The sequence below is a fragment of the Diadema antillarum genome, unplaced genomic scaffold, assembly GCF_040938485.1.
Source record: "Diadema antillarum isolate AM-2024a unplaced genomic scaffold, OU_Dant_1.0 scf00000162, whole genome shotgun sequence".
NCBI lineage: Eukaryota > Metazoa > Echinodermata > Echinoidea > Diadematoida > Diadematidae > Diadema > Diadema antillarum.
In genome coordinates this window covers 1,529,184-1,546,155 of record NW_027271051.1, presented here as the reverse complement: position 1 = coordinate 1,546,155, position 16,972 = coordinate 1,529,184, and the positions used below count along the sequence as shown (strand labels likewise).

The following is a 16,972-nucleotide window of genomic DNA, read 5'->3' as shown; positions in this document are numbered from 1 at the left end:
TTTATTTTCATACTTGCATAGAAAGTCATCCCTCCCTAAAAATGTTATGAAATCCAATCATTTTAATGTACAGCTTAATCTCCGCTGAGGGCCTGCAATACATGTATCACTTGGACGTTTTAAACAGCATAGGATTTGAACACAACTTTTAAGAATTTGCCCTAGTTTTGCGATGAACCACATATACAATGTACCTCAAATGAGAACAAATAGTCTTTTCTATTTCAAATTTATTTTGCTCTTTTCATGAGCTCTGGAACAAGTGTTTACCACAAACAACACAAATCAACTGGTATTACAAACACAGAGAAACACGAAACAGGTTTTGTACATTATTTACAAGTCTGTTCATTTCTCAGTATACTATCCAACTAGTCATGAGTTTGTGTCATTCACTCTCCACTTTCCTTTGAATAACAATAAATAATGTCCTTCAAAATGTATTCTTTTTCAAGTACTGCCTGTCACACAGGATTTTTCGTACTATCATTCAAATCTCAATTTCACATTTTTTTTAATTTCTTTTTTTTTCCAGTCTTTATGTCTAAATCTATATCAAATATCTACTTCTACTTGCATTTCAATGGCAGTGTTTGCTTGCTACATAATCTACAGTGGATACTCTGTGAAGCTAATCTCTGAATTTGTGTCCATGAATGTAAAAACATTCGTTTTCAACCATATTAGGCTTAAGAATAAGGGACACACTGTCAACATTTACAAATGATACAGAGGGCTTCCAAACTCACGACAGGAAAAAAGGGGGGAAAAATAGTAAAAACGGCCCAAACTTTGTCTTAGTTTTTGTCATAATGACAAGGCAAGTCAATGCAAGTTGTTGGATTTCTTTTCTTTTTTTCTTTTTCGACACAAACTTCGTGATTCATGCATAGACAAGTTTCCAGCCAGAACTACTTTCAGGATGGACTAATCACTCCCCCCTGGGCGACCATTGGCTAATGCCACAGTGCCTCCAACAGGGGGTGCTTGTACGCAAGACGCAGCCTCCGGCAAAGGAGCCTGCGTGGACTTGCCTGCAGAAAGCGAAAGGAAATGAGGGGCTTGTGTCTCATTTCCCCCCCACATGGAAGTGGCATCTTCCTGCCAGTGATACTCTGGGAGGAAGTTGGCTATGAATGACTGTCTGACTGTCTGACTCCAGTGGAAAATTACCACAGCGCCAACGTCGGGCCGGGGGGGCAAGAGTGACATGTACAGCCACAGCGCTCTAATCCAACAGCAATGTGTCATATTTTGGAGCAGGACTTGAGGGTATCTCAAAACTGTAGAAAGTTGGCTAAGAAATCTGAGAAAATTGGGTAGTTTAAGGACGCTTGTACACTTTCAGAACTAGAACTTTTCAACATTTTGATTCAATTTTCCATGGGTTCATCTCATCTGCTGTATTAAAAGGTGATTGTGCAACACTCCGCATGATGACAATCTGCAGTTTGGCAATTCATAGCCTAAGGATCCTAAATGAACAGCAACCTAACACTGAATGCAATGGTAGTATAGATATTGGAATGGGTCTGCCTTGCACACATTTCTTCTTCTTCTTGCGAGAAGAAAAAAAAATGACTTTGAAATCCTATGTTAGGCAAATTCCCACCTTCAGCAGCCATTCATCAAAAAGTGCCCCATCCACAATCCACAGGTCAGAGACATGTTGTAATTAAAAATGGACAGAGAACCGTGTGTTTGTATGCAAGGGGGGGGGGGGGGGGGGGGGGGGGGGAACTTCTCTACATTTATGATTCAGTATCCCGTGACTTGCCCTATACATGAGCCAACAAATTTGGGCCATGCTAGGTTTCCCCCAACCGTCAATGCCAGAAGGAGCAACCCAACATGCACAATGTGGCATTCTAATCGGCAGATTACGTGGGACAGGGGCAGGAAAGTGATTAATGTTGCTTGCCTTACTCATCCCTCTTGTTGCACTTAAAGAGGTCTCCTACATGAGTTATGAGAAATATCCACGACTGCCCCCAAAACAGCGCATACTATCCCATAATTCTGGCTCGACGCGTGAACGAGAGACCCAGAATTGAGTCTTGAGAAAGCAAGGAATATTTTAATGTGGCATCACCATTCAGCCGAAAGAGTTTATCAGCTGTAAAAACAGACTGCAAATCTGGCCTTAACCTATATGAAAGAGAAAGAGAGAAAAAAAAGAAACACAAACATTTGTTTGAGGATATCCCACGAACTGTTACTGGTGTTTACCCAGGGAATACTTCTGTCATCTGTTTCCTACCACACTGATAACCCAGGGACTAGACTCACACTCGCTGCATGCTGAAGCTCTAATCTCATTTTCAGTTTCTAATCTCATTTTCCCCTCCTTCCTTTGAAGACGCAGCTGCATGTCTCACCAATCGAGTGGTCCCCGTCACTGACAGCTCAACACCACTATCGCTTTCAGTTTAATCAGCCCATGTTGTCCAAACATAGGACAAGTGAACAGAATATATCTTTATGAGATGCAAATTTAAACATTTTGGCACAATAATAACAAAATCACATTACTGAATCAAAAATCATCATTTAGCATAAAATGACCATTGCCATTATGGATACATCTGCCGGATCAAAGTAGGAAAGAAGAAAAAAAAATGGTCAGGAGAGTTAATGACAATTGGTGTGATCCGCTAATTGATTAAAGAGGCCACACATCCTAAGACCACCGAAACTCTTATCTGATACCGCGGCCTCTTCCGGAATCCATTGAGATTCAGCCCTGGATTTCGGGTCGGGGTCTGGGAATTCCCCTTGCCAAACAAGACCTTTCACAGAGGAATTTGAAAACCAAAACCACCACGAGCAACTTCCTACAGGATGCAATACTTCCTCATGCATCCTGCCACCGGCGCTGTGAGGCTACTGCACCCAGAGACAAAACTGCACCAAGGCCATTGGTATCAGGTGACTTTGTTAAGAAACTGAGCTGTGGTAGTGGTGGTAGTGTTTGAAGTTTAATAGGGAGAGGGCAATTAATGCATTATCTGCAGTAATCCCCCTCCTTTTGCCCACTGCTGCAAGTAAAATTCCAGGCTACAGATAGCTTGTAAACATATTGTCTTTTGTAAGGACAATTTTGATAGCTTTTTTTTTTAATTTCTTTTTTTTTTCTCTGTACATAGCACACTACATATCTACTCTAGAGCATCTACAAGATTTGCAGTGGAGCGCAATTCAAGCTACCGAATAAATACGTCAGTGACAAAATAATCAAGGTTTTTCCTAGTATTGTACATGTTTTAATATGATACATCAATTTTGCCCACAAGCAGCTCTCATGAAACGATAATGCTTGGTCGAGCAGTCAGCTCCAGAGGATGGACTAGTTCAATTTTGATCCCACGCCCCTTGGTATAATCAGAGACCTTGGTCTCTTCAATGGGCTCAGGCTTTAATCTGGACTCTGCTTCACGGATGACCGACCGCTCTTCTGCCCGGCGAAGGATGTCATCACATTCATCCCGGCCCTTCCTTGCTTCGTCGTCGGGGGTCGGTGTGTGGGATGGAGTTTGGACTGGCGTGTTCCCGGGCGTTGGGCGCTCACCCTCGAGATGCCTGATCGCCTGAAAGATCGTCTCCAGGTTCTGCCGCGAGGTCGACGTCGTCGGCGTCATGATGGGAGCAGGCGTGGTGATGGGTGCCGGGGTGGTGATGGGGGCGGGTGTCGTCATGGCAACGTGGTATTGCATCATTAGCGCACGCTGTTGCTGGATTGCAAGTTGCTGCTGGTGCTGCATTTCCACCTCCTCTTTTCGCCTCAGCTCCTCGGAAGGGACCACAGGAGCTGGTTCATCATGACTCACCTGATTTGTGAAAGCAAGATAGCACGATCATGACATTTCAGCACTTGCCTTCATTCTATTGAACTCGTACACGTGATGAAAACAATTGCACTAAGTACTGTCATAGAGTTTGATTTCTTCTAAATGCTAACAACTACCACAAGGAAAGGGAGACTCAATCTTGTGCTCTTCCAGCATGCCAACAAATGTTAAAAATGGAACTGCCTGTTTCATAAAGCACTTGCAAAAAACAAAACAAAAAAACCCGCTTCTATGAGACTGAAAGAAGCAGGCAGCACTGAACATCGCATAAAGACGAAACCATTCTACTGCAATCAACTATTCATAGTCTTCTTCTCAGCCCCTGCACGCAGACTGGATGACATTGAATAATGGTGGACAAGTATTCAGCTCAATACTCTCAGAGTATTGCCCGTCAATGGCAGCAAAGTCTATTGATTCTGTCGGAGAGACGAGTACAATTGATTGAAGGGTGTTTGAGCAGCATGATAAGGCAAGCTGTTCTTGGCAGAGGTCCACATCAAACACGGCTGGCAATTGAAGTTTGGATCTTCAAACATGTGCACATGCAAATAAAGTGCACACGAGTCATTCATGGTGTGACAAAAAAAAAAAAAAAAAAAAAATCTTACAGGTGAGGTCCAGAACATGGCTTTGGCACCACCCCCCCCCCCCCCCCTCCTCCTATCATACTATCACTCTCAAGGTGCCAAAATGATAAATTTTTCAGGACGAAATGAAGCTGAGGGAGTCTTTAAGAGTGCTGACTGACGAGACTCCGACACACCCACCTTCTTCGTCAGCTCCTTCAGCTTCTCGGGGTAGAGCTGCGCCTCTAAGGATCGATTCCTTTCCTCCACCACCATCCGGTAGTGCCGCTCCCGGTCCAGCTTTGCCCTCAGGTCCATGATTTCGCGGTGGTTATCCTCCATGACCTGCAAAAAGGGGGGGGGGGGGGGGGGGAGGAGGGAAAAAAAGGTAAAAGGGAAGAAAGGTCATTGGGAGTTCGCAGGACCACTTAGGGCTCCTCTGTGTTGTGACAGGCCTTCCTGTTCAGGAAGTCACGACGAGGTTTCTTGGAGAGTGTTGCACGGTGATATATCACTCTTGATAATTACAGACAAGTTTCATGGGTTGTCAACACTTTCTTCCACCCACTATTAATGTCTGAGAGAGCTAGATACAGCAGTTCAAATTGTGCAATTTTTCTTCAACACTCTGAGTGACAGTTTTTACATGGTTACCACAAAGCAACTTTTCTGAAACCCGAAAATCAGACTGCCCCATAATGCTATTTTAATGTTGCATAGGGCACTAGCATAATTAAACATAATTTTTGATAACATGATAAAACTTAACACTCTAAAGCATTGCAGTCTACAATTTCTTCTTTTCCAAAATTACAAAACTCTCACACTGTCTCCCCCCTCCTTTTGTGAAGACACTATGACACAATAAGGACAACATTAGAGTTCCAAGACTGACCTTCTTTGTATCGAGAGGCACAGAGGCGGTACTCCGCGTGTCGTCAAAGGACTCCGGGCTGCCGATGCCTTCGTCCATCATGCTGTCGTACCGCTTCCTCTTCTTGGGCGGGATGGGCGACTCCGGCTCGCTGTCCCCGCCGCCTCCGTTGCTGTTCTCGTACTTGATGAGGACGCGCTTGAGGTTGAGGACCTGGCTCATCAAGTGCGTCTTCTCCTGCTCCAGACGACAGATGTAGTCCGCGGTCTGCTGCAGGATGGCAGCCTGCAGGGTCGGGGGGGGGGGGGGTGGGGGGGGATGGTAAATAATGAAACTTAATTAGGAAATTCTGCCAATAGCATACACTTCTCAAAAACATAGAGCTGAAAAAAAAGTGATGGAGGCAGAGGCATTAAACCGTTGTTACAATTCAGCAGGTTACCTTACATGTATATATCAGTATCAGGTTAAAACTGTACATTTCATCCTTCGGAGCCAACTGAATCAAACAAGTTAAAGGGTGTGTACAGTTCTGGTTGAGGTGAGGATTTAGCTTTTAACGTTTTGCAAGATATTCAGAAACCACTCTATGAGATGTCAAAGAGCATGCAATTCTACGGGGTATCAAAAAATTATTTGATAAAAATTGGTTTTGAAATGGCTGAGATATCCCAAAACAAGGTGAAATAAAGAGATCCTAATAAAAGGCGTGGCCTGTCGCCTTTCATTATTATCACTTTTTTTTTATATCTCAGCCATTTGAAAACCAATTTTCATCGAATAAACGTTGCATCCTTCTTAAAATTACATGCTCTTTCATATTTCATACGAGGTTTCTCATTATCTCACATTACCTCAACCAGTACTGTACAGTCCCTTTAAGATTTCCCAAGCTTATTTAAGTTATTACAAAGTAGTTTGTCAGAGACAATTCTCTTGTTCTATTTACTTCATTTGAATACAGTAGTACTTTCATTTTAATCAAGTAGGAGGCCGTCAAAAGTTGCATGTGACCAAGAAATGACCACTCACCTTGCTAAGTTTCTCCCCCTCGCTGTGGGGCAGGAGGAGCTTGAGCGACTGGAAGCCGGCGTTGATGCTCTGCATCCGCCGTCTCTCGTTGCTGTTTGCAATTTCTCGCCGAATCCTCTTCTCCGCATCCTTCGGATTGGAGGGGGACGGACTGGAGAAACACAGAGAAAAGACGGCGAGGGCGCTGTTAGTGTTTATAAAGCTCAGGCCTACTTTATGCTGGGGGAAGAAGCATCAGCAAAAAATTTCATGACTTCCCACTTTGGCTATATTTGGGGTTCGGGCTGTTTTGTTTTGTTTTTTTCTGTGTGTGTACGTGCTGACATGTGTGGCTTGTTTGTGTGTGTGCATGTTTGTTTGTTTCTTTTGTGTTGGTCTCTCTAAAGAAAAGTAGTAGTAATCCAACAAATACGAAAACACGAAAGGGCACTGCATCAAAACCAGAATTAGTCTGGCCCACCATAAAATATCATACTGATGTGGCTTATCAATCATTTCTCCCGATGATTCCATATTTGTGTAGGTCGTGACCTTCTCCTCATAAAGCAAGGGTTTGCGCGAACTACTGGGTTCTTGTGAGATATTCTTCCATTGACATTTTCCATCGCCCATTCAGCTCATGACGGAAGAATGCTGTACCAGTCTATTTTCGTACTTTGGCTGGCTGCTATTACTCCATGACATTAAGAATCCTTCATACTATACTCTGTTACTGGGAGAATATTTGTATGAATATCATTGGCTCATTAAAAAAAAAAAAAATCAATTTTGTCATGATTGGTAACTACAGGTGGGTGTTGGTAGTAGTGTTTGTGTGTGTGTTGGTGTGAGTGTGTGTATATTCATTTGAGCACATGTGATAGGGATGGGGTGTTAGCTAACTCGGATGGTTTCGTACACAGAGTCAGAGATCCTATCATTGACGGTAAATATTGCACACACCTCCAGTCCAGAGTGGTTGCAAGTAATCAGATTACCACATCTGAGGAAATAATGCTTCCTGTGCCCTTGGCACAGAGCGGGTGATAAAAATGAACACCGCTAGACAACCTTCCAGGTTTATCACTCTCTTTATGGTGCTACTGTACAGTTCAGAAAGGGACTTGGAACAATTACAGAGCTCTGTATGGTCAGATCAGCTGAAATGAGGAGTGTACTAATTTCTGTCATCTGTAAAGGTGGAATGAATACACTAGATTTCTGGGACACATTAAAAAAAAAATGAATGTTGCAATACATGTCTGTTGATATAAAAATACTACAATTTGGATAATGTACAGACACCAAAGTTTTGCCTTTAAATAACTTCTTAGAACCACTATTCTCAACATCAACACTCATAACAACAAATACGTACTTTGAATCAATAATAATGGCAATAACAATAGTAATAAATCAAAATCAAAATTAGAAAAAATTATAGCATTAATAAATGATTATAATGATGATGATGATACTACTACTACTACTACTACTACTACTGATAATAATGATGATAATAATAATAACAACAACAACACAGAAAGAGACAGCATTCATACAGTAGTACTTTTCAAAGGAAGATGCACATTATGTCGATTTCACACCTGAGTAGAGAAGCTTCCAGGCACAAGGCACCTTCAAATTGCTGAAATTCCTTCCTTTGTTCTGCTGGCCACAAAAACCTCTTTAATAAGGACTGCAACTTTGCAGCCAAATGGAGGATTGAGTAGACAATGAAGGGGTTGGCACTAACTCACACACACACCCACACACCCACACACCCACTTTTTTTCTTTCTCTCATTCTCTCCATCATTCTCGGTCTATCTAAAGAATGGGGCAAGGTCGATTCCGTTTTTCTTTCCCCTCCCCTCAATCGGTGGCATCTTTTAAAACCGTCTGGGTAATGTTCCTCACACCAGTAGGAGATAACAGAGTCCTTGTATGTGGCTTTACAATCTTTTTTTAAAGACTAGCTTCTGGGAAGTCATGCACTTTTAACACTGGGCAAGTGAGCTTTCCCTATTGGGCAAGTTGATGTACAAGATCAACAATGCACTGGTCTAAGGCTGAAACATACCAATAAGAAGATACAACAAACTATTGTAAGGTCCAACAAGTCTCCTGTACTTGTAAATGGATCAGTCAAGCTATTCACTGAGATACAATTACAGCACAAGTCTCTAGACTACAACAAGCTCTCACTTTGTTGGAAGTGTCGTCATTTTTTCGTCCACATCATTTTGTTTTCTGATATGGGGTTCAGATGATCTTAACTTTTTCTCCCCCCCCCCCCCCAAGTACTCAAAGTGCTGATTTAATGTAGGTGTATGCCATTACTTGGAAAACGTTTCCTGCATGGATCTGAGTTTAGTAGAACATACTACATAGTATCCACGGTGTGTAAAACTGTTCCAAACTGTAAACACAAAAACGGCCAAGCAAGACCATGGGTGACACTACTTTGACAGTCGACTGCCAACGATCGTGTGGGTGCACGATCGGACGTGAATCACAGTGACGTTGCTGCAGTCGCTGGGGTCACCCTAATTAAATACTTCCCTTCCACTTGTCATCGCCTTGCTGGAGCAAATGGGAAGGTGAGATGCGAGACGGACAATGTACATGATCAGATGGGGAGGGGGGGTTGGGAGACAGAATTTTGGGGAGGGGCTTCTGAGTATATGAGATACTACTAGTTACGTAATGTACAAGAAACAAATAAGCATCATACTGTACTTTGCATAACATGTTCATTTACTTATCAGGCTATATCCACTCCTACATGTAAGCCATGTACAGCTTGCATTTTGATTTGAATAGAAAACTAGACTTATATCTTTATCAATTGGGATTCTACCCCCCCCCCCCCCCCCCCGACCAGAAACACTTGTGTATAGCGACAGGGCTATGTATGGTACGGGGGGGGGGGGGGGGGGGGGCGCAAAGGTGAAGGAAGCTTTGAATACCAGGTAGTCAGGCTTCTTCACTTTTAGGCAGATATTCACATGGTTATAAACTATCAGGAGGAATGAATCAACAAGGTGTGTTACTGTGAGCAGCAATTTCAAATGGGGACAGACAAAACATACTAGACCTTTATATATTGAGAGAGAGAGAGAGATAAGTAAACAGGTGTAACTGGGAATGCTGCAGTTTTCTCCCACATAACAAGGCGGTGTCTTGTGAAATTTTCTGGTTGACTCAGCTATCCCACATACGGGTCGAATTGCGCCCAATAAACCGAGTGTGCATGCATGACTTCCATCTCATACACAATGTTTACAAATGCAAAGTGCACTAGACAGATGGTATTTCACAAGTTTGCCAAAGCTTGCACCCCTCTTTCAAACTCATGTTCCCTGATTGTAATCGATTAATAAGTTTCTAACATGGTATCAAAACTGATTAACAAGTGGGGGTCATTGCAGGGCCCACTGACCCGAACAAACTAGACCTTTCACATTATCTACTCAAGTGCTGTTCACACACAACTGCTGGATTACAGCCCTTTGGGTCCCATGATTTGAGAAAAAGGTACACACACCCCTCTACCATCAATGGAAGAATCCACAGTCCAGGCCCCTTTTTGGCATGAAGCCAAATCTGAGCAGCTGCCTCGAAAAATTCTCAACTACACACATTTACACACACATACACACACATGCATTCATATTACACGCACAGGGATGGAGTCAGCACAGTACTCGTGCATTCCTGCCTTTCACATTGAGCATGCTGCAAGCTTCGATTTGTCTGGAACTGACTTGTCTATTTGCACAATTCGCAGACAAGTTTGTTTCGTTTCGTTTTGCGTTGTACGGCAACACACCCACAAATGCACTTGATACAGTTGTTCAGTTTTGTTTTGGTCTGTGTTTGCGTTCTTCTTCTTTTTTTGGCCTAATCACATGTTTCCTTTTCCTCATACCTTGATATGTTATTAGTATATCTTTTTTTTAAAACTAATTTTTCCACATGCAGTTTTATTGCAGATATAAAATGACTGCTTACGTACAATTTTGGTGATACACTATCTAGGCCTACACTTATAAACACAGGGAACTTTGTTTCTTCTTTCACATTGCAAAATGAATCAGACATGATATTGCATGCAACTACAATTTACACCTGTTCAAAGGTGTTGTATTTAATATGACTGGGTTAACTATTTAATGCTCACTTTTGTAATCTGACTTGTAGAATGGTGGTGCACTGCAGAGCACCACAGGCATACTTTGAAAGTTTGGGTTTGATCTGAAATAGGTGATCATAAATAGTCCTGTATATTTCTGGAAAGCTGACACTCACCCCGTCAAAAAAAAAAAAAAAAAAAAAAAAAAAATTAAATAGAATAAAGATAAAACCGGAGCTAGAATAAAACTGCTCACTGAGACAGGCTAACACAATACCAGCATTTGCTTGTCATTTTTTAAAAATATATCTTTAAACGATGAAAAGTACTGGCTACATGCACAGATTGTCTGTTTATAGGCCTAAAAACTATGATTGCCTTTAGCTAATTTTTCCCATAATACTGACTGGGCATTTAGCACATGATATGTTCTTCCAATAAAAATGATGACAAAGCATTTTCTAGTCAAGTTTTGGCACACACTTCTTTTCTAAAGGTTCCTCTTTTGATACATGTACATAAAATGGAGGCTCGTCTCTGGTGGGTAAGGGGAAAAAATAAACAAACAAACTTGGATCTTATGCTCTATATTACCCTGCCAAGTTTTGTGTTTACATTTGTTGTTAGCTAATGTTACTGGCATTGGAAACTCGAGTGGTCTTTCAGCCCTCGCTGACACAGCAGACACTAAATTAGCAAATATTCTTCGTTTCCAAATTCCATATCTGTTCTGTAGAAATTCCCTACGATCACTGAAAAAAAAAGAAGGAAAAATGCAACTTTTAAATTTGTAGAACCTAGTTTGCTCTTTTTCTTCCTTTCTTCTTCTTCTTTTTTTTTTCTATTTTGGCCAACTTGTACTCGTCACTTAAAAGAAGCTTTGAAGTTCATTTACAGATGAGTTTGTGCAGATCTACAAATTACAATGTACAACCGTACGAACACCTATTTCGCACACCTACAACTTCTTGTCGATCAACTTCCTCATACATAGCTTTCTTGTCCGGGTGTGAGCAGGACAGGAAGGAATGTAAACATAGTCGGCTGGGAATGTTGTGTTGAAAGAGAATAATCTTTCAAACGCTGTTCGTGTACTATCGTAGACCCTAGTTATATATTCATCTCGGTAGCGTCCATTCTTCGTGTGTAGCACAGCACTTGGATGAATCAGCCAGCGCGACATTTATACCACATTTTTAACACGTTTTCGTGCACTAATCTCGATTTCATAGCAATGGTACGGGATTCTCCTTTACCCAATTGTTATAATGATCACAAAGAAAACTGTGGCGTATGCGAAAAGGTATTTTAATCATCTACTTTTTTTCCCCAACAGTGTGCTGCTCCCAGAAAGAAAATGGCACGGTCGTCATTTTCCAGACACAACCGATGACGCGACTCACACTCACGAGGAGTGGATTCTTGACTAGGCACGCATGTTATCACGTCGAGGAATGGGAAATGTGTGTGTACACACAGCACTGGCGGGGCTCATTTGCATGAAACCCACCCACGCAAGCTTCCCCGTTCACTGAAGAGGGAAGGGCGGCTCTCTGCTGGGCCACAACAAAACACGTGCGACGCACAACCCGAAGCCATTTAAATATCAGAAGAAATATATTCGTATAAAATAGAACTCTTATTACTCTGCCCTGAAAAAAGGACTACTCATGAGTTCGATCATTGATCTACGTAAAAATGCACTAAAGAGACGACAGAGTGGAAAAAGAAGAGCAATATTAAGTCTCAGAAGTCTGAGTGACATGTCAAGAGACAGCTGGCCTCGCCTCGCCGCGAGAAAGGTGGAGCTGGATTGTTGATAAGCCGGTGTGGCAGAAAATGCCCAGACAAAAATATCGCTTAAAATTACAAAATGGATCCTAAACATCATCACATATATTCAAATACAACAAGAAGTACTAAATAAATGGCAGAGACTGATTATCAGAGAATATTGAAAAAAGAAAAAACGTAAAATCCTATATTTTCAGACTGGGGAGAAACCACGTGGCGAGCGACCATGCCGCCGCACAACAGCTGGCTGATCACTGATCCAGACATTTCAGCGACGTGAAAAGAAGCTCCTTTTTACCGATTTACACTCGGCAGAAGTATTTGATTGAACTGAGAGACAATTATGAACTCAAAGTACTACAAGCTATAGATCATTGACTTTCTATATAGTTTGGAAATCACGAAAATTATACATGCCCAATGAACGGTTAGACAGAGGGAGAGAGCGAGAGAGAGGTGAACCGAGAATCTAGTCAACACACAACACTCGCCGGCAAAACAACGCAATTGATGAAAATTACTCACCTTCCACATGTGCTTATCATCTCGCTCGGTACGCGAAGTGGCCCAGCAATGCTATCCTTTTCAGACTTAATGGCATAGTATTCCATATCACACGATTGCTCTTCTGCTTCTCCTTTAGAAGTGATAGTTATGTGCCGATTTTCCTGTATTTTTCACAACAAATGCGGCGTGGTCAATAAGCGTGCGGCGTGAATGTGCAGTATTGTGGCGGGAAACAGCTGGTCACAGAGTCAGCTGCGAGACTGTCAACCGCGTAGTAGAAACTCCTCCGCTACCATAACATCCAAGCAAAATCCATATTTTCCACGTTGTAATTTGAAGAGATGTAATCTATTACTTAAAACAAATATAATAAACCTCACAATCCTGCTTATTACATAAGAATTGGTTCTAAATCAGATTTTATAAGAATAAACATTGCCCTATATTATTGCCCAAGAATATTTGATAGTAATGCTGCAATCCGTACGGTAATCAGCTGACAGTTGGCATGGCGCGAGCCTTTTGTAATGTGTCAACAGCTGCGTGGAATTCTTTCTCAACCTAAAAAAAGAATATCACTCTATGAGTAATACAATGCAAAAGATAATCAATATTACAATAATTCACAGCTATTTATTGTATAAATACATTTCAAATAATATACCTAGTACAGAAAGAGATAATAAAGTCGAAACAAGCTCTACTTATTTGCTTTAAAAGAGCAAAAATATTCCAGATCCTGCAATTCTCCTAACCTTAGGTAGGCGCGGTTTTCGTCAATGGTATGCACCGGTAGCCAATCGTGATTCGCTATTGTGGTCTCGTGTCAATCATTGATATATTTAGCTCTTGCGCCATTGACGGTCTATTCATCACGTCCGTGATTGGCCACTTTCGAAGGCGGGTATCAACGCTACGTTCAAGATTCGGCGATTTTACTACGAAATTATAAATAAAAACAAACCTGTAATGGTGAGAAGAAGTCTCGTTTCAATAATTAAACTATTTTCGTCTGATGAACGCTGAATATCTGTCTGAGTATGTGCAAAGGACTCAAATATTTATGGTTCAATTAATTTTATAATCATTTCCGCAATACTACCAGTCTGTGTACTGTTATTATACTCTGATCCGATTTGCGAAGTCTAGACTGCAGCAGTGTTGTTGTTGTTGTTGTTGTTATAGTGAAGCAGAGTTTGTATAAGATATTTTATTAGTATTGCTGCTGTAAAAAGTGGCATCATATTGCATACAGAACTGTGACTGTGACACCGCTGTGACGATACATATCGAACCTATAAAACGAAACTATCAAAGGTCTAATAAGAGCCTTGGAGAAACATTGCTTCCTTTTGTGTTATGGTAAGCATATTGATTATTACATATCACTACATTTTGAACAGAGTAATATGGGCTTATCATCACATGAACATAAACACTACGTTAATATTCATTTTCCTTCGGCGACAAAAATGAAGCCACACATATTCATACAACCCAAAATATACCACGGCGCGTATACCCTTAATGGTCCTTTAATTTTTCTTTTGATTCATGCCACTGTTATACTGTTCTAAGCTATATTATTTAGGAGCCTGTGATGGCTCTTGTACATGGGATATCAGGATTCAAGAAATGGGCTGTTAGGCATACTTCTGGCAAAACAAATTATAATGATCTGTAGGCCTACAATAAAAATTAAATCTTCGAATAAGCACCACAATCTTGTCTCCGGAGAAACCTGGAGAAAGCTACTATAAACATCACATCAATAGTGTCTAGTTAGTCCCAGTCACGGCGAGCAGCATGATTTTTATTTACCCTGTAATGAAGTGACATTTTATATGCTATACTTGACTGTTAAAATCTTCTTTGGGCATATCAATTCGCAGGGCGTCGAAACTGTGAATATCATTATTCTCCGAAGAGTATACTTACAGTTCCTGTAAACCGAAACTTGCCTGGAAAGAGCGCCAAACTGTAGTTGCGTTGGTTACTTCCTCTTTGCTCCGGATACTGTGGGCATCAATCGAACCGCATGACATTCATGGTGTCAGAACAAGAATCTCGACACTTGAGTAATTGACAAGACTGTATGATGAAGCTGTCACTATACGACCCTCGACATCACGCAATCTTACCCTCGGTCATTTTCATGATCTTGATTATGTGACTGTGAGAAATACTATACTATACCTAGTACTAACATGCGACCATCGCGCGACCATGCAGAGGGTTTTTACCTGAGCTCGAAGACCTGACCGTGTTCAAATTGGCAACGCATATTACTGTGATGCAAGCAGCAAAAAGGGACACGAAATCTTACAATTTGTACATCGAAACGCTAGAACCTATAATATCATCAGGGATCATGTACGCATGTACATAGGATGGTCAGTTATAGCAATCAATCAGTGAGCACTAATATGTGCTGTTTTCAATTTTGTCGAGACAAGAACTCGGAATGTTATATCAGGAGATTATTTCTCTTTAGATGCAAATCCTTTGGCTAAATTAATGTCTAACAAAGTATCATTCTCAGTGTTGTTATGACAGAAACCAGTGCAATTGAACACCAAGTTCAGTAAGATGGCCTTTTTGAACGCAGAGTGATATCAGCACAGAGAACCACAGAAGTTCGATGATAAAGACTGGACCGAAAATGGGCAATGAAAGCAAGGAATATTTTCACACGTTTTCAATGGCAGTGATAATATTTTGCGAGCTCAACATTTAGGGGCAGAAGAGAATGAAAGAAGAAATCCAGAGGAACCAACGACTTTGGCTTTCTGAATGAGGATTCCGCCCAGATTTTTTTCCCAATGAAGAGGGAGATCATTCACCCTTGACCATTCGCATCGCACTAAATGATAATGATGATGATGATAATGATAATGATAATAATAATAATGATAATAATAATAAATCAAGTAATTTATTTATTCATTAATTGATACTTAAAACTGTTAAAATTTATGCTGCCTTTGTCATTAATGTGCGAAATTAGTCATCCTCACAAATTTAGTCTCCCAGCATGCGTGGACCCACTTGAAAGATTTCCGAGATAATTATGATGACTGATATCACTGATTTATATGTATTTTGTGAAAACATGATTAGATTCCATTATACTTTCTTATTCACGGGTAAGGTCCGATTGTTATGAAACTTATTATGAATACCATTTTTAAACTTCTTTTTTCTGTATCCATTGAAGCGAACTTAAAGAGGAAATCCATCCTGATATATTGGTACTTTGGTGTTGTTGTCGTTGTTTTTTTTTTTTTTTAAAAAAACCCTGAAAATCAGGAAAGTAAATCAGTGAAGATTTGAGGGAAAAATCGGACCCATTAAAAGTTATGAATCGTAAAATTTTAGAGAGAAACAAGTGTCCAACTACGTATAAAGGTTTATAGGTCTTGAATAGCTCTCCATTTGTTTTGTACATAAAATTTCACTTACTTTCATCTTTCTCAAATATTTGGGTACAGACAGAACATGTTGAGGAGGACATGCAAATATGTGTTAACTCTTTTACGATAACAAGCATGATTATGTGTGAAGAATATTTTTATCAGGAGAAAAGTGAATATTGGTGAATTTTTGTATACAAAAGAAATGGAAAGTTGATCAACACCTACATCACACAGAGTTGCCTTTTCGTCTTTTATATCACTATTCAGCACTTCATGAATTTTTTCGTGTGTCCGATTTTTGTTGGTTTTTTTTTGGAAAAAAGTTTCGCTGATCTATTATACATCTTTGGATTTTCCACTTTCATACACAGTAACATAAAAATGGAATTTAAGGTGATGTGTAATTACTCTAGCTTCATAGCAAATGAAGTTCACTGTAATTCTTTTTTTAAAGTCTAACTTCATTATTTTCTCGAGTCAACTCGAAAAGAAAGAGGATTTCTCTCGTTTTGTTTTAAAAACATGAGCATCATATTTCGTTTTCATGATTCATTTGATAGTTTATGCTGTTGTTATACAAAGGCAAGTTCTTATTAACATTGATAATGTCATTGTTATCCTGGTCATTAAAATCTTTGTTATTATTGTCATCATGGTTATCGTCATTTAAGTTTTTTCCACTTATTTACTTTATTTCTTAAATAAGAAAATTCATGATAATTCATAGTTATAGATAGTTATAGATACTAATAATGATGATGATATAACTTAAAATGTTTACTTTACAAATAAAATAAAGCTTTAAATTCGTTGATA

General features: G+C 40.3%; 1 protein-coding gene across 1 annotated transcript; it reads right to left on the bottom strand.

Annotated features, from left to right (window-relative positions):
• Positions 1-1,733: 1,733 nt before the first annotated feature.
• On the bottom strand, positions 1,734-12,938 carry LOC139722279 (transcription factor AP-4-like). Its single transcript, XM_071633590.1, has 5 exons — positions 12,759-12,938; positions 6,324-6,474; positions 5,313-5,576; positions 4,619-4,762; positions 1,734-3,827 (listed from the first exon to the last, which is right to left on the bottom strand). The coding sequence occupies exons 1-5, from the start codon at positions 12,842-12,844 to the stop codon at positions 3,300-3,302; spliced, it is 1,173 nt and encodes a 390-aa protein (XP_071489691.1). The 5' UTR covers positions 12,845-12,938; the 3' UTR covers positions 1,734-3,299.
• Between the last annotated feature and the right edge of the window lie 4,034 nt (positions 12,939-16,972).